This window comes from Ahaetulla prasina, chromosome 2 (genome assembly GCF_028640845.1).
Source record: "Ahaetulla prasina isolate Xishuangbanna chromosome 2, ASM2864084v1, whole genome shotgun sequence".
In the NCBI taxonomy this organism is placed as follows: Eukaryota; Metazoa; Chordata; class Lepidosauria; order Squamata; family Colubridae; genus Ahaetulla; species Ahaetulla prasina.
In genome coordinates this window covers 28,390,185-28,417,697 of record NC_080540.1, presented here as the reverse complement: position 1 = coordinate 28,417,697, position 27,513 = coordinate 28,390,185, and the positions used below count along the sequence as shown (strand labels likewise).

At 44.7% G+C, this 27,513-nt stretch overlaps 1 protein-coding gene across 2 annotated transcripts in view; it reads left to right on the top strand.

Annotated features, from left to right (window-relative positions):
- Positions 1-3,235: 3,235 nt before the first annotated feature.
- The window catches only part of LOC131191511 (alpha-1-macroglobulin-like), a 91,339-nt gene continuing 67,061 nt past the window's right edge, over positions 3,236-27,513 (top strand). For both annotated transcript variants that reach the window (XM_058169732.1, XM_058169731.1), the window contains exons 1-8: positions 3,236-3,376; positions 7,500-7,683; positions 18,071-18,236; positions 19,619-19,671; positions 20,127-20,147; positions 22,497-22,665; positions 23,721-23,805; positions 27,311-27,428. In XM_058169732.1, coding sequence (XP_058025715.1) covers positions 3,285-3,376; positions 7,500-7,683; positions 18,071-18,236; positions 19,619-19,671; positions 20,127-20,147; positions 22,497-22,665; positions 23,721-23,805; positions 27,311-27,428 — 888 coding nt within the window. In that variant the 5' untranslated portion in view covers positions 3,236-3,284. The remainder of the gene's footprint in view (positions 3,377-7,499; positions 7,684-18,070; positions 18,237-19,618; positions 19,672-20,126; positions 20,148-22,496; positions 22,666-23,720; positions 23,806-27,310; positions 27,429-27,513) is intronic.

Below are 27,513 nucleotides of genomic sequence, written 5' to 3'. Positions count from 1 at the left end.
CATGTCATCAACTGAAAGGAATTATAGCCAGCTTGATAAGGAAGCCTTGGCTATAGTCTCAGGAGTAAAGAAATTCCATGAATATGTATTTGGTCGTGATTTCGAAATCATCACGGACCATAGACCTTTGTTAGGACTGTTGGCAGGCGACCGCCCAACGCCTGTGGCACTTTCGCCCAGACTGACCAGATGGACTATCTTCCTGGCGGCGTATTCTTACAAATTACTACACCGGCCAGGGAAGGAATTAGGGCATGCAGACGCCCTGAGCAGATGCCCGTTACCAGAGACTATCGAAGACCCCACTCCGGGGACACCAGTTCTGCTAATTGACTCTCTGGACTCTGGCCCAGTCACATCCAAAGAGGTGGCTCGGGCCTCGTACAAGGACATTACAATAAGGACTGTAATTGGTTGGGTACAAAGAGGTTGGCCCGCTGCGCCGGGCGAGCGGTTTAAAGAATTTGTAAAAAAACGTGGGGAACTCTCAGCTCAAGGGGGGTGCTTGCTATGGGGGGATCGAGTGGTGATCCCGGAGAAATTGAGGGAAAAGGTATTGGAGCTCCTTCACGAAGGCCACCCAGGGATCGTGAGAATGAAGGGTCTAGCGAGAAGCTATGTGTGGTGGCCCTTAATGGATACGGAAATTGCTGAAAGGGTAGGGAAATGCCAGGCCTGCCAGGAGTCCAGACCGCTACTAGCGGCCTCAATTCGGGATTGGGAGAGACCCCAGGGCCCTTGGACTAGGATCCATATTGATTTTGCCGGCCTCTTCCACGGCCAAACCTTTCTGGTAGTCGTCGATGCCTACTCCAAATGGCTGGAAATCATTCTCATGAGATCCATGACAGCCGAGGCTGTGATTTCAGTCCTCGGCACCTATTTGTAACCCACGGGTTGCCCGACTTTAGTCTCCGATAACGGCCCGCAATTCACGGCAATCCAGTTTGAGGGTACTTGCAGAGGAGGGCATCCGACATGTCCTCTCGGCGCCTTTCCACCCTGCGACGACGGCCTTGCAGAACGTTTCGTTCGGGCGCAAAGGAAGCATTGTCCAGAATCAGGCCAGGCGATTGGCAAACAAAATCGATACATTCCTAGCAGTCCAACACAGAACCCCTGTGTAACAACTGGCAGCCAGCCCGGCAGAACTATTAATGGGTAGAAACTTAGGTGCCCACTAGACCGCGTTTAAACCCAAACTACACACCAGACGGGTACAAAGGGCTGCAGTAAAACAAGAGGGATGGCAATAGGCGACCTAGTATGGGCACACAACTACAGCGGCGAGCCCGACCTGGTTAGCAGGAAAATCCTAGAAATAACAGGACCAAAATCATATCTAGTAGAGATAGAGGATGGCGGGTATGGAAAGCATACATAGACCAAATAAGGAAACGCATAACCGGTAAATCAGAATCAGATGAAACAGGCCCTGACTATCAAACGTTTGAATCCACAGCTGAATCAAACCCGGGGCAAACGCGGGACTTATCTGAGTTCCAGGAGGTCCAGCGACGCCAACCGGTTCCTCCTGAAAACAGCAGGGACGACTCTGCAAATAATCCAGGGCCGGATGGCCTAGAGGAGGAGCTGAGAGGAACAAACAGTCCCTCCGGTCAGCTCGACTCACTCCCAGAAAATGAATTGCGCAGGTCCGAAAGAGTCAGGAGACGCCCAGTCTACTTGCGTGATTACGTTGAAAAATAAGATCTTAATTCTATGTAAATATTGGTAAAGTGCTTTCTGGGAGGGAAGGAGTGTAATGTATCTTTAAGAGTTGTGGAGGGAAAACTGAGCGGGAAAAAGCACGTTGCTGATTGGGTGAAGCCTCTGGCTAAACTGTATATAAAGAGAGGGTTTTCCCAGCCCGCGTTGCTGGGTTCACCATATAGTAAAGAGCTGTTGTCACTATCCTGGTCTCCTGCCTCGTTATTGCCCGAATCCAACAGGAAAGAAGGGCATATAATCTCGAATAAAATACCAGCAAATATCCAAAATCTGCAAATCGGAAAGGTTAAAGGTTCAGAATGAACTAAGACTTGCGAATTTTTTTTTTTTGCCAAAATTAAGAAGTTTCGTTTAGTCTTTTAAGACATAAGAAGAAAATCAAGAAAATGACAGATTCACTAATGGAAGAATATAGCAAGATGGTGATGGGGCAGAAAGCGGAACTGCTTAATTCCTTCTTTGTTTTCTCATGAAAGGAAAAAAAAATAGTCCAGACTAACAAAAGCAGCACTGTGGGAGACAGTACAGGAATGCAACTCAAAACAGGCAAAGAATTTGGGAAACTTTCATATCCCCTGCTTCACAGCTTCTTTCCACTTAGCCATTACACAAGGAACAAAGTCTGTCTCTCTCTCTCACTCACTCTCTCTCTCTCTCTCTCTCTCTCTCACACACACACACACACAGATATACCAATCATGTTTGTGAGCACACTGGCCCACATTAAAAATGAAATGCTCATGATTGCTCTCAAAAGAATATATATTTTCTCATACACATGTATAACACACATATACACATGATACACACACACACAAGAGATTGCACAACCGTTTATCTGAAATGGTTTTGGGTTTCTTGCCTGAGCAGGAGGTTGGACTAGAAGACCTCCAAGGTCCCTTCCAAATCTGTTATTCTATTCTACTAAATGAACTGTTGTTAAGTCAAGGACTACCTGAATTTTGATGCACCCAAAAAGTTGGAAGTCTGCTTTTTTTTTCTTTTTTTGTCCCTTTACCGCTCCCTTTTTTTCTCACTTTCCTACTTATACCTCTCCCGTTTTTCTGCGGTCTTTATTTCTGTGTCTTATATTGAGACAAAGTTTAATAAAGCTCACAGAAGCATTGGCTGAAATGATTGTTATACTGTATTAGGAAAGCTGGTGGAAAGCTTGTATGTCTTCTTTTGTAACTGTATGTAAGAGAAAAACAGAGCAACACATGTCACTGTGAGATTCCAGTTTTTGAGTTTTGGGGTTTGAAGGTATAAAAAAACCCAGCTGTAAACCACTAGGACCAGATTACAGAGGCTTCAAAGGAAACTTCCCCGGATCCTCGTTCTGTGCAGAATAAAGTTGTGTTGTTTCAGTCTCCACCTTGGTGTCCTCTTTTGGCCTTGAACATTGGCAAGGACCCACTGTTGTGCTGGGAAATCAGAACTGTCCCCGGTCCTGGGTTTTCTTCCTGCAGAGAGGCAGTCAGCAACCAGAGGCAAAGAGGGAACAGCTCATATTTTTCAGCTCAGCTTCGCAGCCAGCCTCTCTCTTTAATATTATGGGGGAAAGCTGGCAATGTGGAAAAAACCTCTTCCTTCTCCTTCTGCTGTCTGTCCTCAGGACCACTGTAGCTGCTCCTGCCCCCAAACTGTAAGTCGATTTCTTCAGGCTACTTCCCTTTCTGTCTACTTTGGCCGGGAAAGATTTAGGCTTTAAATTCTGCTGTTTTATTTTTAAAGTAAGCATCTCTCAGTCCAGGATTTTCAAAAGGAAATTTAAGGAGGAGCGATGCCCCAGAGATAGTTGGTGGGGGCGGCAGCAAAGGGAGGCAGAACTTCTTTTTAAAAATATGCAGCTGTAAGATTTATGGAGCTTCTCAGTCATCGAGGTCATGGTTGTCCCAAAGGCGTTCCTTCAAGAGGCATCTGAACTTTCTGGGGGTTTTGTTTTTTTTTGAAGATGTTTCACTTTTCATCCAAGAAGCTTCTTCAGCTCAGAGCGGAAGAGAACGAGAAGCGAAATGTCTTCAAAGAAAAAACAGAAAGTTCAGTTGCCTCTTGAAAAAGCAACTTTGGGACATCTGTGAGATTAGTTTTCATTTTGGCTTTGGGCACTGAGGTGGCATTAGGAGGTAGAGGAATAGCCATCTTATTTATTTAACTGAGAAGGGACCCCATAGAATGCATGGAGCGTAATATACAGGATATACTCTTTGAGGGAGATGGGTGGTTCAGAAATGTGAACAATAAATAAGTAAAAATAACATAAAATAATGCTAGACAAGACCAGTCCTTTCCTGAAAATGGAAGGATCATTACTGCAACATATATTTAGTGCTTATTTTAAAGAGAGTAGTTTCATTTTATGTCCACTGAGAGCATATGCACCAAGACAAATTCCTTGTGTGTCCAATCACACTTGGCCAATAAAATTCTATTCTATTCTATTCTATTCTATTTTATTCTATTCTATTCTTTGTTTCCCATCTATTGATCCTTCCTTCCCTCCCTCCCTCCCTTTGAAGAGGTTCCTAGGAGCACTTACGAATTAATATGAATATGGTCTGGACTTTTGCAAAGACTAAATTGCTCATTGACAGACAAACAGGTGCATCTTTCCGTTTTACAAGTACTGAGAAGAAAGAAACCCTTGAGAACATCCAGTCTATTCCTTGGCTCAGGGCAAGAATTCAAATTTTAAGATACAGTTTCCAGTTGAAATATGCTTTCCTGAAAACTAAAACCATTAGTTCCTAATGACAGAAAAGATCCCAGTCAGGAATTTAAAGGTGCTGTCATCTAACCTGGTCATTTTTCAAGGCTAAAAATACTCAGCTCCAATTGGCACATGCCAAATCTGGCCCTTGGCTTCATTGCAGTGCTGGCTAATATTTAATTTGTGTATCTTTTGGGGAAGAGAATTTTTATGTTTTGATCTTGTGATGAGATGAGATTGAATTATGTCACTTGTCCATTTGAAAGTCATTGGTTTGTAGTTGTTTAATTTTTTTCAATAAGTGTGACTTCTCCCAAGTTCTTGGATTGTCTTGTGATCTTCATAGTGTGGTTGCAATTAACAATTTCATTAACCATTTTGACCCAAGAATTAATCTTAACTAGTTTGAACTATCTCTCCTTTTGTTTTTCTTCCTGATCTATGCAAGAGATCCCGTTGGCCTGCATCAGGCTGGCCTGTCTCCTTCTGTCATTACTTTTTACAATGCTCAGATCCTTTTGTTCACTGACAGTGTGAGAACTCTTTCCCCTTCCATACATACAAATATATATACCATATACCATGTTTTCCTGAAAATAAGACCTAAGTGGAAAATAAGCCCTAACATGAATTTTCAAGAAGCTTGTAATATAAGCCCTATGCCAAAAATAAATTTCAGTTAAGCTCATCAGCCAGATGGATATATTTAGTACCATATTTCCCCCATAAAATGCCCTAACCAGAAAATAAGCCCTCATGTGTCTTTTGGAGCAAAAATTAATATAAGACCAAGTCTTATTTTCAGGGAAACAAAGGTACACACACACAGTCATATTTGTGAGCACACTGACCCACGTTAAAAATGAAATTCTATTGCCTGCTCTCAAAAGTATATATTTTCTCATATACATACATAACACACATGTATACATTACTCTCTCTCTCTCTCTCTCCCTCTGTAAATAGCATGCTATATGTAGCCCTTAATCGTACTATGTCTACATGGAGGGAAGTAAGCAGTAGGGTACCACAAGGTTCCATTTCAGGGCCGGTACTCTTCAATATCTTCATAAATGACTTAGATGAGGGAATAGAAGAATAGAACTCATCAAATTTGCAGATGATAATAAGCTGGCAGAAATAGGCAACACCCTAGATCAGGGGTCCTCCAACTTTTTAAACAGGCGGCCAATTCACAGTCCCTCAGACTATTGGAGGCCCGAACCGGCTGGGTGGGTGTGGCTAGGTGATCATGTGACTCGATGGGTGTGGCTAGGTGGTCATGTACTGGTTGGGCATGGCCAATTTAACACTCCATTAAATAATACACACAAATTAAACTTTACTTTGTTTTGCTTCTGGGGGTGTTTTATTTGCTTTTATTGGCATGTTGCTCTTTTGGTTGATTTCTTTTTACTAGATTGTTTTAAGTTGTTTAGGAGTCTAGTGGTCTACTTCAGGAAACACAGTTTTGCAGAAATTCTTCTCAGCCCCAAGGAGCTTACAATCAATGAGTCACTCTCTCTCTCTCTCTCTCTCTCTGTGTTTGTCTCTTGTCTCTCTCTCTCTCTCTTTCTCCCTTTCCTTTCCACTATTTGACCCCCCTGGAGAAATTAAAATTTCAAGTACAACTAAAGTTGAAAAGCAAATGGGGGTTGGAAGATAAACCAGGACATGGAATGCTCGATGGGTACAGAGATGAGACTGGTTCCTGGGGTATCTTCTTCAGTCCTGGCAGTGCCCTGGGATACCTCTTTGAATTCCATTCCATTCCTTTCTATTTCCATTCCATTCCATCCTATTCCCATTCCCACTCCATCCTATTCCTATTGCTATTCCCATTCCATTCTCTCCTATTTCCATTCCATTCTATTCTATTTGCATCGCGGCAGTCTCAATCTGCTTTTTGGCTGCCCCAGAACTTCCTCTGCACATGCCGGACATGCGCAACAGGCTCAGTCAAGGGCTCTACGCATCTGGCAGGCAGAATTGGACCAGGCAGGCATCGCATGGAGTGGATCTGGCGAGGAAGCCCCAAGGTGGGGGCTTAGCGGCACTGATCTGCTGGCCAGCCAGCTCTATCTGCCTTCATCTCCGGAGGTGAAGACAGCTGACCTCCTTCAGGAGCAGACAGTCTCGCCAGCCACTGGTCTGGGACTGCTGAGCACTGACTGGGAGGATTGGCAGACAAGCGGTGTCGGAGGGGGGAAGCCACCTCCTCCGCCTACAGTAGCACTCTGCCAGCCAAAAACAGGGCGTGCAGAGGCCTCCTGGGGCCTCTGTGCACCCATTTTTTGCCTCCCCCACCTCCAGTTGCACTCTGCCAGCCAAAAAGGGGCATGTGAAGGCCTTCCAGGGCCTCCACACATTCCATTTTTGGCAGGGGTGAAATCTAAAAATTTTCCCTACCGGTTCTGTGGGCATGGCTTAATTGGCTTAATTAGTGGGTGTGGCTTGGTGGTCAGGTGACTGAATGGGAATGGCCAATAATAATAAATAATCAGAATAATAAAGTATACAAAACTTGGGAACGCACCGGTCTACCTTCTTTAAAAATAGAGGCATCGGTCTACTAGCCACCTACAGCGCTGATCAGCTGTAGTGCGGCCCTTTGAAGCGCTGCGGCAGTCATTTAAGGCCGTTTGCAGCTATACCACCACTGAGAGCTTCAGGGACAGAGAAGAGGAACAGCGAGGCGTGGGCGATGGGGGGGCCAGGGATTTTTGCTACCGGTTCTCTGAACTACCCGCCCCCATCGCTACCGGATCGCGCGATCCAGTCCGAACAGGGAGCATTTCACTCCTGATTTTTGGCCTCCCCAGCCACCAGAAGCACTCTGCTGGCCAAAAATTGGGCATGTGGAAGCCTCCTGGGGCCTCCATGCGGCCCATTTTTTACTTCCCCTGCCTCTAGTAGCACTTTGCCGGCCAAAAACCTTGGCCTTATCTTCCAGTTCCAGCCCGCGGGGCTTGCAAACGTAAATCCTGTGCTCGGCTGAAAGGGAAACCCTCCTGTATTTGTATATTTCTTAATCAGAGCCCTTGCTCCTCTTTTCAAGGCAATATGTGGCGTTGGTGCCCAGCACGATTCACATGGAGACCTCAGAGAACTTCTGCATCCAGATAAACCATCTGAAGGAAACACTCACCTTGACCATCTTTCTGGAAACCGGGACTCAGAATTTGATCCTGAATCAATTGACGGTAAAAGAGGAAGACGGATTTCAATGTGTTCATTTCCAGGTAAGTCTCTCCCTCTTTTTTTTTTTTTATTCAAAAAGTTTTACAAAACAAAAAATCCCCCCCCCCTTTCCCCCCAACCCCCCTCCCTTCACTAATACCCTCCCACCTCCCCACTGACTTCCCGGAACAAGCACAAGGTATAGTTAAAAATAAAACAAACATATGCTAAGAAAATTTTTCCCCAAAACTATTATACCAATTTTCCCTCTCTAGCTCTGACTTCCTCCTAACATAACCAAAATCCTTCAAAAAAAAATATTAACAATTAACAGTAATAAAATATATAAATCAATAGAACAAATTAATCCTAAAGTATTTAAAACCAGCTAAAGCATAAAAATCCAATCCAATTCAGAGAATATCTCCCTTATAGCTTCTATAACCATATAATTTCCCCCCCAGGTCTTTCTTACATAAGATCTTTCGAGAATATTCTATTTAAAATTCACTGCAACACATTATAAAATTTCAATACAGAAAATTACAATATCTATTCAACTTTAGTCCTTCCTCGTCAAAATCCAGTATAGATCCAAATATCTAGTCTTTTATGATAGATATAAAACATATAATCAACCCATTTCTTCCAGATCTTCCTCACATATTGTCTTTCCGGGACACTAATATTTTTGTCTGTTAATATTTCAAAAAAACCTTGTTTCAAGGATAATACTTTTGTCCCTTGCCATTTTTTTTGATGCATTAATCTCTGTCTTTCCTTCATTACTCCTTTTGAAAAGTCAGTCACAATATTTCCTAGTAGTTCCTTATGTCCAAGAATCCACAAATTACTGCCGTATATTCCATCAGTCCAAAAAGAGAACTCTTGGAAAGCATTAACCCAGTGAGTTTTTTCGGTTCGGGAGACAGCCTCCTGTAGCACAAATTCAGGCATTTCATCCAAACTATTTAAAGAAAACTTCTTTACATCAACTTGTTTATTCACGATCATATCTTCATATTTATCCACTTTTGTTTGTATCTCCTCCATTCCATTTTCCAAGTCCTGATTGCACTGGTTAATTTCCTCCAAGCTCTCATCTAAAACGTCCCCATTTTTTATCAATTCATATTTTTGAATAATTAATTACATTCTTTCTGTGTAATCCTGTATAAAGTCACGAATCCATTTTTCTGAAAGAACCTTCATGACAAAGTTCCTGCTGAGAATCCCCTTATGAAATACTTAAACAACGTAATATAATCCAACAATCCACAGTCCAACACAATAAGATAAAATCTCCATTCAGTTTCGATTTTGCAGGAAGGCTCCCTTTCCTTTATCGCTCTACTTTCAGTTGCTCTCAAACACCATTTTAAACAATTAAAGGAAGGGGGAAAAAATTTCTCTTTTTAAAGAAGGTGGAAGTCAGGAAATCAAAAATACTTGCAAACCAATAATTGTTCACTCATGCTTCTTCCGCCTGCTTATAGAAATCCACAAAAAGAAATCAATTGTTAGCAGAAGTGGACACCTTCCTCTTTTCCTGCTTTTGCAGGAGCGCGCTGAATACTGGAGATTAAAGGAGGACTTTGCATAACAAAAACAAAGCCCCTAGGGGAATCTACCACTCTCCCCCCTGCTCTTTCTCTCTCTTTCAACCAGAGAGGGAAATTGAAGCCGGGAACAGCTGTTCGTTGCTGTTTTCACCGGCTTTTACCATATCCAGTGCGGAGTGCCATAAATTAGCACCCAGCGAGAAAGGTGGCGCCAAGCGGAAGTCAAGTCTCTCCCTCTTCTCTCTCTCTCTCTCTCCCCCTCCCTCTCTCTTGCAAGCTTTCTAATTCTAGCCTACATTGTCCGACAGTTAAATTCAGGACCACGTAATTGCACAATATCACAACATTGATTTGCATGAATCAATAACTATTTTAAAAAAATCCAACTTGGAAGAAGCACAGCTTGGATGTTTTTCTTTTAAAGGCATGATTGCTTAACCAGTACCAGCCTTCAGTGCAAGAAACTCCTAAAGACCTATTCTTAAAAAAATACATTCGGGCTAAGCTAGATGCTTCAGCAATGCAAAGGCGGGGGGGTGGGGGCTCTTGAAAATTGTCAGTTCTCCTTCAGTATTGCCCTTCTTGCCCCCTTCACAATGTCTGGATGTAAGGAAAATGAATTTGGCAAATTTAAGTTGCGGTCCAGATGTTGCGATGGGGGTCAGTGCGTCACTGGAAAGAGATGGAAAGACACAACTGCAGAGCAGGAAAAGATCATTGGCTTTTTGAGTCCAAGGTCACAGATTCAAGCCTTGCTATCTACAATGCAGAACTTGATGTGAGTTTGTTTGTATATTTCTTGTATAAAGAGAGAAAACATTTTCTTTATACCTATATGTTTATACAGCTAATCCTCAACATTAAGACTACAGTTGGGCCCAAAATTTCTATTGCTAAGCAAGACAGTTGTTAAGTGAGTTTTACCCCATTTTACGACCTTTCTTGCCGTAGTCTTTAAGTGAACTGATGCAGTTGTTAAGTTAGTGACACGGTTGTTAAATGAACCTGGCTTCCCCATTGACTTTGCTTGTCCAACTGTTGCAAGAGGGGATCACATGATTCTGGGACACCGCAACCGTCGTAAATAGGAGTTGGTTGCCAAGCGTCTGAATTTTGATCACATGATCATGGGAATGCTGCAATGGTCATAATGTGAAAACAAACGATCGTAAATCACTTTTCCAGTGCTGTTGTACCTTCGAATGGTTAATGTTAGATTCGGTCAATAACGAGGCAGGAGACCAGGATAGTGACAACAGCTCTTTACTATATGGTGAACCCAGCAACTCGGGCTGGGAAAAACCTCTCCTTAAATACAGTTTAGCCGGAGGCTTCAACCAATCAGCAACGTGCTTTTTTCCCGCCAAAACATTTAAAGATACATTACACTCCTTCCCTCCCAGAAAACACTTTACCATTATTTACATGAAATTTACATATTATTTTTCAACGTAATCACGCAAGTAGACTGGGCGTCTCCTGACTCTTTCGGACCTGCGCAATTCATTCTCTGGGAGTGAGTCGAGCTGACCGGAGGGACTGTTTGTTCCTCTCAGCTCCTCCTCTAGGCCATCCGGCCCTGGATTATTTGCAGAGTCGTCCCTGCTGTTTTCTGATGGAACCTGTTGGCGTCGCTGGACCTCCTGGAAGTCAGATAAGTCCCGCGTTTGCCCCGGGTTTGAGTCAGCTGTGGATTCAAACATTGTATAGTCAGGGCCTGTTTCGTCTAATTCAGGTTGTTCGGTTATGCGTTTTCTTATTTGGTCTATGTGGCGCTTCCATACCCGGCCATCCTTTATCTCCACTAAATATGATTTGGGACCTGTTATGTCTATGATTTTTCCTGCTAACCAGGTCGGGCCTTCGCCATAGTTGTGTGCCCACACTCGGTCGCCTATTTCCATCCCTCTTGTCTTATCGAGTGCCCCCTTGTACCCGTCTGGTGTATAGTTCGGGTTTAAACGGTCTAGTGGGCACCTGAGCTTCCGACCCATTAATAATTCTGCTGGACTTCTGCCAGTTGTGACACAGGGGGTTCTGTGTTGGACGGCCAGGAAGATATCGATTTTTGTTTGCCAGTCGCCTGGCTTGATTCTGGACAATGCCTCTTTTGCGCTCCGGACGGAACGTTCTGCAAGGCCATTCGTCGCAGGGTGGAAAGGCGCCGAGAGGACATGCCGTATGCCCTCTTCTGCCAAGTACCCCTCAAACTGGGTTGCCGTGAATTGCGGGCCGTTATTGGATACTAACGTGTCGGGCAACCCATGGGTTACAAATAGGTGCCGTAGGACTGAAATCACGGCCTCGGCTGTCATGGATCTCATGAGAATGATTTCCAGCCATTTGGAGTAGGCATCGACTACTACCAGAAAGGTTTGGCCGTGAAAGGGACCAGCAAAATCGATATGGATCCTAGACCAAGGGCCCTGGGGTCTCTCCCATTCCCGAATCGAGGCCGTTGGGGGTAGCGGTCTGGACTCCTGGCAGGCCTGGCATTTCCCTACCCTCTCAGCAATTTCCGAGTCCATTAAGGGCCACCAAACATAGCTTCTCGCTAGACCCTTCATCCTCACGATCCCTGGGTGACCTTCGTGAAGGAGATCCAACACCCTTTTCCTTAATCTCTCTGGGATCACCACTCGATCCCCCCATAGCAGGCACCCCCCTTGAGCCGAAAGTTCCCCTCGTTTCTTTACAAACTCTTTAAAACGCTCGCCCGCAGCGGCCACCCTCTTTGTACCCAACCAAGTACAGTTCGTATCGTAATGTCCTTATACGAAGCCCTAGCCACCTCTTTGGATGTGACTGGGCCAGAGTCCAAAGAGTCAATTAGCAGAACTGGTATTCCTGGAGTGGGGTCTTCAATAGTCTCTGGTAACGGGCATCTGCTCAGTGCGTCTGCCTAAATCCTTTCCTGGCCGGTGTAGCAATTTGTAAGAATACGCTGCCAGGAAGATAGTCCATCGGGTCAGTCTTGGCGAAAGTGCCACGGGCGTTGGGCGGTCGCCTGCCAGCAGACCTAGCAAGGGTCTATGGTCCGTGATGATTTCAAAATCACGACCAAATACATACTCATGGAATTTCTTTACCCCTGCGACTATAGCCAAGGCTTCCTTATCAAGCTGGCTATAATTCCTTTCCGTTGATGACATGGTTCGGGAGTAGTATGCAATGGGGGCTTCCGTGCCATTAGGTAACCTGTGGCTGAGCACAGCCCCCACCCCATAGGGAGATGCATCGCAGCTTAACACTAGAGGTAGTGTGCCATTGTACTGGATAAGGAGGCTATCACTCGTTAGGAGATTTTTTACCCCTTCGAATGCCCTAGCTTCCGCCTTTCCCCAAGACCATGCAGCCGTCTTAGCTAATAATTTATGCAGCGGCTCTGCTACTGTTGCCTTATTCCTTAAGAATACTGCGTAGAAGTTGACCAGACCCAAGAATGCCTGTAACTCTGTTTTGTTCTTGGGCACCGGGGCCTTCCTGATGGCCCGTACCTTGCTCTCAGTGGGGTGAATCCCTTCCCTGTCTATCCGGTAGCCCAGGAATTCCACAGACTCAGCCCCGATCTGGCATTTGTTTAGTTTAATCGTGAGACCGGCAGACCGGAAAATGCCCAAAACTTTTCGCAGCCTCGCCCCTAATTCCTCTAGGTTTTCAGCGGATACCAGTACATCGTCAAAGTATGGTACCACCCCTGGTAATCCTTGCAATAGCCGCTCCATCAGGTTCTGAAATAACCCTGGAGCCACACTAACCCCAAACTGTAATCGGGTACACTTAAAAGCCCCTCTGTGAGTCACAATTGTCTGCGCTTCGGCTGTGCTGCTGTCTACGGGCAGCTGTTGATAGGCTTGGGCCAGGTCTAGCTTGGCAAAAACTTGCCCGTGCCCTATTGAGTGCAGTAAGTGCTGTACCACCGGAACGGGGTAAGCACTCTTTTGCAACGCTTTGTTAAGCGTTGCCTTGTAGTCAGCACAAATCCGGACCGATCCGTCCGGTTTGACTGGGGTGACTATAGGGGTCTCCCACTTAGCATGGTCAACTGGCACTAGAATTCCCTGGTTTACTAGTTTGTCCAGTTCCCGGTCAATCCTGGGCTTTAGGGCGAACGGGACCCTCCTAGCCTTTAGGCGGATAGGGGCAACTTGGGGGTCTAAGTTAAAAGATATAGGGGTCCCCTTGTACTTGCCCAGGCAGTCTCTGAAAACGTCCCCAAACTCCTTCGTGAGTGTGTCTTTGAGGTCGACTTCGTTTCTGAAGACTCCGGTCACTCCCATGCCCAATGCTCGGAACCAGTCCAGTCCCAACAAGCTTGGCAGGGTCCCATCGATGATGGTGATGGGCAGAGTTTTCTTGTAGTGTCCATACTCGACGTGGACGGACGTTACCCCTCGAACAGGGATGCGATTCCCCTGGTAGTCCTGTACTTTTAGTCTTTGTGGTTGCAGCTTGCGCTTTGCGATGGCGGGTAAGGCTCTCACGAGGCTGTCCCAGGACATGATCGTGATCGATGAGCCGGTGTCCACCTCCAGTCGGCATGGCACCCCCTCAATCTTTGCTTTTGTGAAGATTTTCTTTTCTAGGCGAGTTGATGCGTGACCCACTCTCACGATCGTTTGGTTTAGTTTCGCGCCTTTTTTAAACTGACCACTCGCGGGCCGCTTCGTTCAGCGCTCTGATTGGCTGGTTTGAATTTTTGGCGGGAAGGTTGGGGAGCTCGACAGACCTGTGCTAGGTGCCCCTTCCTTTCGCATCGCCGACATGTTGCATCTTTAAATCTGCATTGTTGCCGTTGGTGTTGCCCTCTGCAACTCGCGCAGTCGCCCCGGTCGTCTTTCTCCGGCCTCCCGGTGTGGAAGACTCCTTCCTCGTCCTCCCCCTCCGATTTGGCCTGGACCTCTTCACTGTGGACCGGGGTTGATTTCGCACCAGCCGTTGGTGTGACCTGCTTCTGTAAGGTCTCTGCCGCTTCGGTGGACATCTCGTGAGCCCTGGCTTCGTCCAGGGCGTTTGCCAGCGTTAGGTTGCTTTTAGCCAGCAGCCGCCTCCGCAAACGGATGTCCCTGACCCCTCGGATGAGTTGCTCCAGCAATGCCTCGTCTAAGTCTCGATACTCACAATGTTTTGAGGCTTTTCTTAGGGCGGCCATGTATGCACTAATGGACTCGCCTTCTTGCTGTCTGCGCTCCCCGAATTCAAACCGTTGCACATACTTGGATGGCATTGGTGCGAAATGCGCTTTCAGCAGAGTTTGTAGAGTTTGCCACGGTACCGACTGTACCGGCGTTGGTTCAGCCAGGGATTCTGCGGTGTCGAAAACTTCTGGACCGCAGTGGCTCAGAAAATAGGCTCGTTTCCTGTTGTCGGAAACCCCTTGCAGTTCGTTTGCTTTGAGGAAACACTCGAAGCGAGCCATGTATGACCCCCATTTCTCCTTGGCTGGGTCGAATGGTGCTGGCGGTGTGTAGCCGGACATCGCTGCTTTCCGCCCTTGTTTTGCTGGGTTCGCGTTTTCCTGGTGAGTTCAGCTCTTTTCCTGGCGCTCTTAGCCTCGAGATCCCACCTTCGTCGCCAGTGTTAGATTCGGTCAATAACGAGGCAGGAGACCAGGATAGTGACAACAGCTCTTTACTATATGGTGAACCCAGCAACTCGGGCTGGGAAAAACCTCTCCTTAAATACAGTTTAGCCGGAGGCTTCAACCAATCAGCAACGTGCTTTTTTCCCGCCAAAACATTTAAAGATACATTACAGTTAATAAATGAACTGTTGTAAATTGAGAACTACCTGTACCCAGTGGTGGGATTCAGCCAGTTCGCACCACTTCAGGAGAACCGGTTGTTAACTTTCTGAGCAGTTTGGCAAACTGGTTGTTGGAAGAATTCATTAGGGCAGAGAACCGGTTGTTAAATTACTTGAATCCCACCACTGCCTGTACCTCTATTCTAGAAACACTTGTCACGCTAGGACAGGGGTCTCCAACCTTGGCAACTTGAAGCCTGGCGGACTTCAACTCCCAGAATTCTCCAGCCAGCTTTGCAAAAGTTGGGGAAAAAAAGCTGGGGAAAAAAATTCGGAAAAGAAGCAGCTTTGCAAAGCAAAACTGGCTGGGGAATTCTGGGAGTTGAAGTCCGCCAGGCTTCAAGTTGCCAAGGTTGGAGACCCCTGTTCTAGAAAATGCAGCTGCCAGAGTACAGTGCTAACTCTCAAATCAACCTTGCTTGATCATGCTCTCTATTTGGGTCACTTTTTTTTAACTTAGAACTTAAAACAGAATAACAGAGTTGGAGAGGGACCTTGAAGGTCTTCTAGTCTAGCCTCCAGCTTGGACAGGAAACCTGGCCTATACCATTTCAGAAAAATGGTTATCCAATCTCTTCTTAAAACCTTCCAGTGTTGGAGCATTCACAACTTCTAGAGGCAATATAAAAGAGCACTCTATTGCTACAGAAATGCATGAAACCAAAGACGAAAACTTGCCAGAATGCATATTCGGAAAAAAAGAATGATATTGCCCTAGGTATATGCTACAGGGCACCCAATCAAGCAGAAAAGATAGAGGCACTTTTTGCTGACCAATTAACAAATATATGTAGGACACACAATATAATAGAAATTGGGGATTTCAATTAATCTTCCAATGTCAGTTTTCCATATCAACTGGAATGTTCAACTGGAATGTTCTTTCTGCGCCAACTCAGTAAGCTCAAACTGCCCAAGGAGCTGCTGATCCAATTCTACAGAGGAATTATTGAGTCTGTCATTTGCACCTCTATAACTGTCTGGTTCGGTTCTGCAACCCAACAAGAAAGACACAGACTTCAGAGGATAATTAGAACTGCAGAAAACATAATTGCTACCAACCTGCCTTCCGTTGAGGACCTGTATACTGCACGAATCAAGAAGAGGGCCGTGAAAATATTTGCAGATCACTCGCATCCTGGACATAAACTGTTTCAACTCCTACCCTCAAAACGACACTATAGAGCAGTGCACACCAGAACAACTAGACACAAGAACAGTTTTTCCCCGAAGGCCATCATTCTGCTAAACAAATAATTCCCTCAACACTGTCAAACTATTTAATGAATCTGCACTACTATTAATCTTTTCATAGTTCCCATCACCAATCTCTTTCCACTTATGACTGTATGACTATAACTTGTTGCTGGCAATCCTTATGATTTATATTGATATATTGACCATCAATTGTATTGTAAATGTTGTACCTTGATGAACGTATCTTTTCTTTTATGTACACTGAGAGCATATGCACCAAGACAAATTCCTCGTGTGTCCAATCACACTTGGCCAATAAAAATTCTATTCTATTCTATTCTATGATTAAAATCCGTATGCTTGGAAGACTAACTCTGGTCCAAGTGAGAAATTGAATAGGTTACTGACCAACCTAAAGCTGACAACTTTTTCATCCAAAATGTAGAGGAGGGAACTAGAGGGATAGCCATACTGGATATAATACTGGACTGGAGGCTAAAACATATGAAGAACGGTTGCAGGAACTCGGTATGTCTAGTTTAATGAAAAGAAGGACTAGGGGAGACATGATAGCAGTGTTCTAATATCTCAGGGGATGCCACAAAGAAGAGGCAGTCAAGCTATTCTCCAAAGCACCTGAGGGTAGAACAAGAAGCAATGGGTGGAAACTAGTCAAGGAGAGAAGTAACCTAGAACTAAGGAGAAATTTCCTGACAGTTAGAACAATTAATCAGTGGAACAACTTGCCTGCAGAAGTTGTAAATGCTCCAACACTGGAAATTTTTAAGAAAATGTTGGATAGCCATTTGTCTGAAATGGTGTAGGGTTTCCTGCCTGGGCAGGGGGTTGGACTAGAAGACCTCCAAGGTCCTTTCTAACTCTGATATTATTATTATTATTATTATTATTATTATTATTATTATTAATTCTCACGAACAAGCAAGAAGTGATAGAGGGAGTTGAAATTGCAAGAACCTTGGGTGACAGTGACCATGTCATACTGGAGTTCAACTGGGGTGAAATTAAAAAAAAATTCCCCTACCGGTTCTGTAAGCATGGCTTGTTGAGCAGAAGGTCATGTGACTGGGTGGGCATGGCCAACTCGACATCATTCACATCGAGGGGCTCCTCACCAGCCCCTCCCCTCCCAGCCACTCCTTGCCTCAAATGGCAGGAAAATGGGGAGGGGAATATTCCTGCCTACCATCCTTCTCTCAGTCTGTGCTGAGATTGAGGAATGGATGTCAGGCAGGAAAATCCCCTTCTCCATTTTCCTGCCTTTCACAAAAAAACAGCTCCCTTCCAGCTGCTCCCGCTGTCCCCCTCCCTCCTGGGGACTACCTTAAAAGGGACAGGCTGCAGCAGCTCCATTGTGAATGGAGGGAGAAAAGTTAGCATTCTCTCTGCTGCATTTAACATTGAATTCTGTGAATTCAATGGAATTGAATTGAATTGAATTCTGTGGCAGAGAGAATGCTAACTTTTCTCCCTCCATTTATGGTTCCCTCCATTTTCCTGCCTTTCACAAAAAACGGCTCCCTTCCAGCTGCTCCCCCTGTCCCCCTCCCTCCTGGGGACTACCTTAAGCAGCTCCGTTCTGAATGGAGAGAGAAAAGTTAGCATTGTCTCTGCTGCATTTAACTTTGAATTCTGTGGAATATTGAGCGGCCGAAAGAGGTGAGCGGTGACCGGCTGGGTGGGGTGGGGGCAAGTAATTACTACCGGTTGGGTGAACTGATGACCATAATCCCTAGCGGTTCACCCGTACCGGACCGAACCGGTAGGATTTCACCTCGAATTCAATATAATGCAAACACAAGCAATAGAACATAATGGTAACAATATTGCTCAAACCGTTTGATTTTGTCTCTTTTCATTCCTGCAGATTCCCAGGTGGAGCAACATTTCGCCCCCATCGGAAGCCGTTCTCGTGATGACAGCAAATGGGTTGACCCAGAATTTCTGGAGCCGCAAAAAAGTGTGGGTTGAGAAACCAAAGAGTCTGCTTTTCATCCAGACGGACAAACCAATCTACAGAGCGGGACAGCAAGGTAAAGGGCGACTCCAGTGGGAAACCTGCTCCTGTAATTCTTGCTTTTCTAACCCTTTCAAACCCTTATCATTGCAATTTTTATAGGTTTTATTTTACAAATTCTAGATTTCAATTTCTCAGCCAGGCGATTGTTAAGCGAGTCGCACCAGCTTTTACAACCTTTCTTCCCTCGGTTGTTAAGCAAATCACTGCATTTGTGAAGTGAATCCTGCAGTTGTGAAGCAAATCTGGCTTCCTCTCTTGATCCTGTTATCGGAAGCCGGCTGGGAAGGTTGCAAATGGTGATCACATGATTCCCGGATGCTTGTAACCAGAGATGGGATTCAAATAATTTAACAATCTGTTCTCTGCTCTAATGACCAGCTGAGTAGGCGTGGCTGAGTAGTCATGTGATTGGGTGGGCATGGCCAACTTGAAATTTCTCCGTAGTCCAACTCACAATAAAATAGCACAATAAAATAGCACCGTTCCAATATTTAGAATAGAATAGAATAACAGAGTTGGAAGGGACCTTGGAGGCCTTCTAGTCCAGCCTCCTGCTTAGGGGCAGGAAACCCTACACCGCTTCAGAAAAATGGTTATCCAATCTCTTCTTAAAAAATTCCAGTGTTGGAGCACTCACAACTTCTGGAGGCAAATTGTTCCACTGATTAATTGTTCTAACTGTCAGGACATTTGAGGGGCTCCTGCAAAAATGAAGGGCTCAATCTATTTTCCAAAGCACCAAAAGTCACGACAAGAAAAAATGGATGGAAACCAATCAAGGAGAGAAGCAATCTAGAACTAAGGAGAAATTTCCTGACAGTTAAAACAATTAATCAGTGGAACTTGCCTCCAGAAGTTGTGGGTGCTCCCACACTGGAAGGAGGCAGGGAGGCAGGGAAGGAAGGAAGGAAGGAAGGAGTACAAACCTGGCACTAGATGCAGCTTCAGAGGATAATCCAGGTCTGGAAGGGACCTGGAGGTCATCTAATCCAACCCTGCTCCAGCAGGACATTGCTAGTGAGTTTCTGTCTTTTGATCCCCGTTACATGGTTACATAGCCATGTCCACCCAGTCACATGACCCCCCACCAAGCCACGCCCACCAAGCCCACAGAACCGGTAGCAAAATAATTTAGATTTCACCCTGGTTTTTTCAGTTCCCAGAATTCAACAGCCAGCACGAAATCTTCTGAAAAAGACCCCATGGCTGGCCGGGGAATTCTGGGAGTAGAAGTCCAGACGTCTTCAAACTCTCAAGTATGAGAAAACAATGGACTACAGCAAATAATCTCCAAGATCCCTTCTATATTTTAATATTTTTAATATTATATTATATTAAAAATAATATTATATTATTTTTATATTCCCCACATATTCTCCCTCTTGCCTTTTGCAGTTCAGTTTCGCATCGTCTCCATGGATAAAGATTTCCGTCCCACAAAGAAGAAGGTAAATTTTGGGGGGTACTAAGACAGACAGAGAGATGGTGGCATCTCCGTGCGAAAACATTCAATTCATGCTCTCCCTCCTCACCTATAACATTGAACCCAGTGTGTTGTGAAAATACCACTGGGTGAAAACTAGTGAAGACTCATGGAGTAATTGAAGGCTTTGGATTAGTGCTGAGTTTAAATCTACTCTTAGTCATGAAAACTGGCCGAGTGACCTTGTGGCTATGCACTGTCAACCAACCAACCTCACAGGGTGGTTATTATGGGTGTGTGTGGGGGAATTCTAAGAGTAGTCCCTTGAGGGTAAGGCAAGATACAAATAAATACATATCAAAATGATAACGCAATATAAAAGAATCTCCCATGTCCCTTTTTTCTACCTACTTTTTCTCTAACCTCATTTTCATTCCTTGGTGTCTCTGATCTGCCTGTGCTTTTTTTTTGTCTCCACAGTTTCCAGTTGTGTACATCCAGGTAAGTGCTGAAAGTGCCAGCTCCATGGCTGATGGGACCTCATTAATCTCTGGATGGGAGGCCACCAGGAAATCTGAGGGCTACAGGCTCTTGGGAAATCAAAATGACCAACCATTTCCAGGTTGTTGCCCAGAAAATGACACAAGGAGATCTCTTGGTGGGGAGGGAGAGAGATTTTTAAAGTGGCTAATATTGAGTCCCGTTGGACTCAATGGGGCTATTTCACACAGTCTCAAAAGTAACAAAATTAATGTCAAGAAAGAAGGGATATTTTAATCCCCACCAGACCTGCTCCTATCTTCTTTACTAGGAATTGGGCTGAATGAGAGCCCTCTCCTTGTATCTGATCACAGAAACAGTAGTACTGATCAAGGAAATCAACTAAAAACATAAATCAACTTCCTGCATAAAGTAGTTCATAGGTTTAGTGCTGTCATTTCTGGGCTGCAATTCCTCAAGGTTTCCACTAGATGGCAGCAGAATGGTGAGCACATTCCTTCCATCTAGTGGTCCTCTGGAGTAATGCAGTGCTGATCTGGCAACCAGCCGAGAGGCTATTTTTGTTTTACTCCTTTCTAAAATTAGTTGCTCTAAAGTTGTTGAAGTGTTCAGGGAACTATGTCCCAGCCTCCCTCATCTTGTGCAATCTGAGGTTGAACATCCCTTTGTCTAATGATAGAAACTTCTTGCTAACAGCAATAGCACTTAGACTTATATACCGCTTCACAGTACTTTACCCCCCCTCTCTAAGCGGTTTACAGAGTCAGCATATTGCTCCCAGCGATCTGGGTCCTCATTTTAATGTCCTCAGAAGGATGGAAGGCTGAGACAACCTTGCGCCTGGTGAGGTTCGAACTGCCAAATTGCAGCCAGCTGGCAGCCAGCAGAAGTAGCCTGCCGTATTGTATTCTAACCACTGCGCCACCATGGCTCTAAGACTTACAGCCACCATCTCCAACTTGAGTCCTTCAGAAAATTAGGGAGTACAACTCGCCGAATTTTCAGCCAACACAGCAATTGTCCTTGCTGGGTGCAGATCAGTGGTGGGTTGCCCCCGATTCGGACCGGTTCTATAGAACCGGTAGTAAAAGCGGCAGGAGGGTCTGCCCACTGACCCAAAGGTCATCAAAACTCTTCTGCGCATGCGCAGAAGAGCACCCGGGCACAATGTGAACCGGTAGTAAAGGTAAGTAGGACCCATCCCTGGTGCAGATCCTGAGAATTTAATTCCAACACATATGTGGGCCTCTGGAAGGTTATCATTTCTAAATATAGTGCTAATAGCACTCAGAGAATGGGATTGTAGCAGGGGTGAAATGTAAAATTTGTTACTACTGGTTCTGTGGGCGTGGCTTGGTGGGGGTAATGTGACTGGGTGGGCGTGGTCAGATTTTTTTTTTTACTTTTAAAAGCATTTTTTCTACAACCTCTTCGGCCAAAGTGGTTGTGTCAGCCTCCGCTTTATTTTAAGTCTGTTTCACCTACTGGACTGTTTTACCGTTTTATTACTTTGTTAAAGGTTTTCTTCTTACTGAATGTCTTACATGATTTATGGGGGAGGGGGGAGGTTTGTACTGTTACCAGTGTTCGGCTGTCATTACAGGTGTAGGAGGAGATAGTCTTTTAAACAGACATTTGAACTGATTTGGCGTGTGAATGTAATGGGAGTTGCCTGCTTCGCATTCCATCCAGAAGATTGACAGAGTGAAAATATCGGAAGTGAAACTACACATGGCCAAGGAGGAAGACGACATTGGATTATGACTGCTTGAACTCTGGTGGGAGGAGGGGTCAGGAGAGGATATGATGTCTGTGTTTATAGTATACCTTCAGTTCTGGCTTAGCTTTCATTGCAATCTGACGTGTTTAGTAAAAATTACCAATCTCTTCAAACGGATGGAGTTGGGTCTTTATTTTCTTAAACATTGATTGGAGGCAAGCTGACAGGTTGTAAAAAAATGCTTTTAAAATATTCTGGTGATCAGGCAACTCAGCTGGGATTACCACAGGAAAAAAAAGCTTTTAAAGGGTTCTGACGATCCCAGCTGAGCCGCACGATCATCAGAGGCTTTTTTTTTTACTTTAAAAAGATTTTTTCGGGTGAAGAAAAAATCCTTTTAAAAGTAAAAAAACGAAACCTCTGATGATCGCGCGGCTCAGCTGGGATGGGGGGGTGGGGCAGGGATTTTTGCTGCCGGTTCTCCGAACTACCCACCACCATCGCTACCGGATCGGGAGCATTTCACCCCTGGATTGTAGGACCACTTTGTCTGGGTCATGAACCGCTAATTCTGCACAATTCTGCACAATTGTGGGTTATGGTCAACTTTTGGAACTTGTTCTTTCCAGGATCCCCAAAACAACCGGGTGTTCCAGTGGAGAGATGTGGAGGTTCGATTGGGCATAATCCAGCTTTCCTATTCTCTGTCTTCCGATCCCCGCTTGGGCACCTACAAAGTGGTGGTAGAGAAAGACTTCACAAAAGTTGCAGAATACAGCTTTGATGTGGAAGAATACGGTAAGATCCAGTTTGACCTTTTCTTTCTTCCCCCCCTTCCTTCCTTCCTTCCTTCCTTCCTTCCTTCCTCCCTCCCTCCCTCCCTCCCTCCCTCCCTCCTTTGTCCCTCCAATCTTCCTTCCTTCCTTTCTTTTGGATAGTCTAGATTATTCTATCTTGTTAAATTAAGGTCTATTTGTCCCAATGAAACTGTAGCATCTTAATCTGCACACTGAAGATTTAAATGCCTCTTCATATTGAGCTGGTAGATTTAAAAAAAGCATTACTCCGAGAACATTTATATTTAGGATTATTTTTAAGGATGGAAAAAGCAGGATGGAAATGGAAGGAAGGAAGCACCATATTTTTCAGAGTATAAGATACACTCCCCCCCCCCAAAAAAAGTGGTTGGAAATATTTGTGCGTCTTATACAGTGAATATTGCAGCGGGGGGAAGGGAGGTTGGTGCGGTGATGATCAGCTGTTCTAGGATGGGATGCGGTGGCGAATGGGTCGTGGTGAATGGGCTGCGGCAAAGAGGATCCGCTGCTGAATGGGCAGTGGCGCACTGGCAGCGGCGGCAGCAAATGGGCGACGGCAAATGAGTCAGATGAATACTAGATGTATGCTGGGAGGCAGATTTTTTTTCTTGTTTTCCTCCCCAAAAGGTAGGTGCGTCTTATAGTCTGAAAATATGGTAAGGAAGGAAGGGAGGGAGGGAGGGAGAAGAAAGAAAGGAAGGAAGGAGGGAGGGAGGGAGGGAAGGAAGGAAGGAAGGAAAGGAGGGAGGAATTAAGGAAAGAAGGGAATGAATGAATGAATGAATGAATATTTGGCAATGTGAGATTTAGCAGGCCAGAGACCTTATAATTCTGTTTATTCAGTTTAATTATAAGACTCACTTTCTCCAACAGATTTAACATTGATCTGGTTACTCAGCTAAATTAACCCATTTTCTGAGATTAGAGATAATGATTTACCAGCTAATTACATACAAATCACAGATGAATATGGAGTCTCTGGGTCAGGAAGTTAGTATTTTCATGATTTTCTTCCCTTCCCTTTCCTCTTTCTAGTTCTGCCCAAATTTGAGGTTTTGGTGAAGGCCCCGAAGCTCATCCAGTTTGTGACCACGGAAATAGAAGTCAGTGTGTGTGGCAGGTACGTGATGCTCATCTACTCTCCTTTTCCCATTGTGAGCAGAAGGCACAAGATTTTCCTGGTGTGTGTTCTGACCCAGCCTTCGCAAGTAATGACAGGCTGCTTACTCGTGAGTAAAACAAACGCCTTTTCAAAACAGGGCAGGAACAGTAACAAAAAACAAACGTAATCAGTCCCAACAGACCTGGTTCTGGCTAAGGAATCTGAATTGTTTGTTGTGTACTAGAAAACGAACGGTTGTCTGCGACTAGAGGACACTCTCAAACCCCTCCTATTTATTTCCTAGCCAGGGAGGGGTTGGCTAGTGTTGTCTGCTTTTCCCTGGGAGCCGCCATATTGCTTTCCTTTGCTCTCCTCTCCTTTCTTCCCTTACCCATATGCGTAAGACTGCTGCCTCTCCACCTGACGGAGAATGGAAGGCCCTGGCTCTGGCTCTGGCTCTGATGCTGTTTCCTTATCAGAGCCTTCCAAAGGCTCCGAAGCTGGCCCAGGCCCTCCCTCAACCTCCTCCCCCTCTGACTCTTCTGGTAGCTCTGCTGGCAGCTGACGGGCCACAACAGCAGAAGAAAGGGAGAACCCAAAAATCTGTTCCTCTTTGGGTTTTGCTTGCTTCTTGGCGTTTTCATGCCCATAAAGGTTTCTTAACAGAGATACTGAAGTTGTTTGATATTGTTTTGTTCTGAGAATGTCATGTTCAATTTCCCGGCCTGGGATCTCCTGGTGGCCTCCTGTCCAAATACCAAACAGGCTCAGAGATCAGCCAAGGTTGACTTTGCATTGACACATTGTGCATCGATTGAAAGGCATGGTAGTGATGATGATGATGATGGTGATGGTAATTTTCTTCCTTCTGAAGGAAACCGGAGCAAAATAATAAAAACATCTTTCATAAGAAATAGCAAGATGCAATAATCCATAGATAGAAATAAATAAATAAACCTAACAGTAATAAGCTGAGTTCCCTTTAAGGCAGTCTAGTTCCAGTCAGGTTGTTAGTGTGAGAGGCTGGGTGGACAAGGGTTGTTTAAACAAAGAGAGTATAAACAAGCAGAAAGAAAAAAAAAATCCTGGCTGCAAAATTTGCTCTTTAATAGTATCTGGAAATTCTCCAGAGTCATCCTGGTCTGAGATGATGGATAAATGGCAAAAATAATATAATATAATAATATAGTATAGTATAGTATAGTATGGACGCGGTGGCTCAGGGGCTAAGACAGCTGAGCTTGTCGATCAAAAGGTCGGCAGTTTGGCGGCTCGAATCCCTAGTGCTGCTGTGTAACGGGGTGAGCTCCCATTACTAGTCCCAGCTTCTGCCAACCTAGCAATTTCGAAAGCACGTAAAAAGGCAAGTAGAAAAAATAGGGACCACCTTTGGTGGGAAGATAACAGCGTTCCATGTGCCTTTGGCATTGAGTCATGTCGGCCACATGACCACGGAGACGTCTTCGGACAGCCTGGCTCTTCGGCTTTGAAACAGAGATGAGCACTGCCCCCTAGAGTCAGCAACGACTAGCACGTAAGTGCGAGGGGAACCTTTACCTTATAGTATAGTATAGTATAGTATAGTATAGTATAGTATAGTATAGTATAGTATAGTATAGTATAGTATAGTATAGAATAGCAGGGGTCTCCAACCTTGGTCCCTTTAAGACTTGTGGACTCAACTCCCAGAGTTCCTCAGCCAGCTGGCTTTGCTGGCTGAGAGACCCTGGGAGTTGAAATCCACAAGTCTTAAAGGGACCAAGGTTGGAGGCCCCTGTAGTATAGTATAGTATAGTATTGTATAGTATAGTACAGTACAGTACAGTACAGTACAGTATAGTATAGTATAGTATAGTACAGGGCTGGGCAACTATGGCCCCTTTATGACCTATGGACTTCAACTCCCAGAATTCCTGAGCCAGCATGCTGGCTCAGGAATTCTGGGAGTTGAAGTCCATAGGTCATAAAGGGGCCATAGTTGCCCAGCCCTGGTATAGTATAATATAGTATAGTATAGTTGTTGTGCCTCGTCCTCCCTCCTCTCCTCAGCCGGGCCCCTCCCTCCTCCTGCCTGGCCTGCTATCAGATTCAGAGTCTGATAATGAAGAGGAACAGCCTGGCATGCCTCCAGCCCCCATCCCTGGCCCCATGCCTGGAGGGGATGTCAGGAATGAACAAACAAACCTCACTCACACGCAGCCATCAGAGGAAGTCAGCCACGGATTGGAATTGCCCGGGCCTGCTCCTTCTGACCCCTCCCTTTCTCAAACAGCAGAAGACAGTCTAAAGTGGGAGGATCCTTGCTTCCGGAGATCTGAGAGGCGACGTCAGCAGAAGGAAGGGAGGGGTAGGCCTGGATAAGTGCTGAGTCATGGAGCCACACCCCATGGCCTATATAAAGGACCAGCTTGAGTTAAGCAATTTGAGTCAAGCAAAGTCTCATCTGGTTTGCTGAAGTCACACCTTGGATTCCTGCCTGCTCTGAGAAATCTGAAAGGAATTTGGCAAAGCTGCAGAGGCTTCGTGGCCACGCTTGATACAGACTTCCCAGACCCGGTTGTCGGAGGGGGAGGGGGACACAACAATAGTATAGTATAGTATAGTACAATACAGTACAGTATAGTAATAATATAATATAATATAATATAATATAATATAATATAATATAATATAATATAATATAATATAATATAATATAATATAATATAATATAATATAATATAATATAATATAATATAATATAATATCTGATGTAATAAAAAATTGATCACTAATTATGAAAGAAAATAAGAAATACAATACATGACAACACAGAAGGTTAAAGCAATCCAAAGCAAAGCCAGACTTAGATATATATGAACCATATAAATTGAAATAATACATTTTTTAAAAAATATAAATGCAGGGAAATATATGTGTCCCAGGATAATGTTGCTGAACCAGAGGTTCAGTCTTCCGAATTTCGAAGTTGGGCTGGAGTCCATCCTCAGGGAACTACTCTCTATCTCTGCAGAATGTGTGCAACGGGCTGTTCTATGCATAGTGTTTATGTAGTGCCTAGTTCTGTGTGGTTCTTTGTTGTTAATTGCGATATTGACGTTCGGCTATTAAGTTGTTGGTTGTTGTTTCCCCGGCTATTAAGTCATTGGTTATTATTTGCCTGGTTATTTGTTGTTTCCAAACAACCACCAATGACTTAATATCTGGATATCAATACCCCAATTAACAACTAAAAGCCACACATAACTGGGCACCATATAAATACTATACATCTGGAGATGGGGAGGGAGAGAGGGAGGGAGACACACACACACACACACAGAGAGAGAGAGAGAGAGAGAGAGACTCCGAAAGCTTGGAAGACTGAATGGTCCAAGTGACTAACTCAGATTGGATCCTGTAAAAAAAATACTCACAAGGCTTGCTCTGGATGTTGTATGTCCCCTTGATCTTCTTTTTCTATGCAACTACTTCCCTATTTGTTTTTGGTTTTTTTGCTCCCATTGATGGATTCTGACTCCAGGTACACCTATGGAAAACCTGTGCCTGGCCTGGTGAAACTGAGCCTCTGTCGGCATCCCGAACGACTGCCTTTCCAGTGTAATAGTGGTAAAAGTCTGTGTAAAGAATTTGAAGGCAAGGTAAGGGCCGTCATGTTTCCAGAGCTGGGATATCTTTGTAGACTTATTTTAAACTTAATTTTTGCTGTTTTTTTAAAAAGTGGGA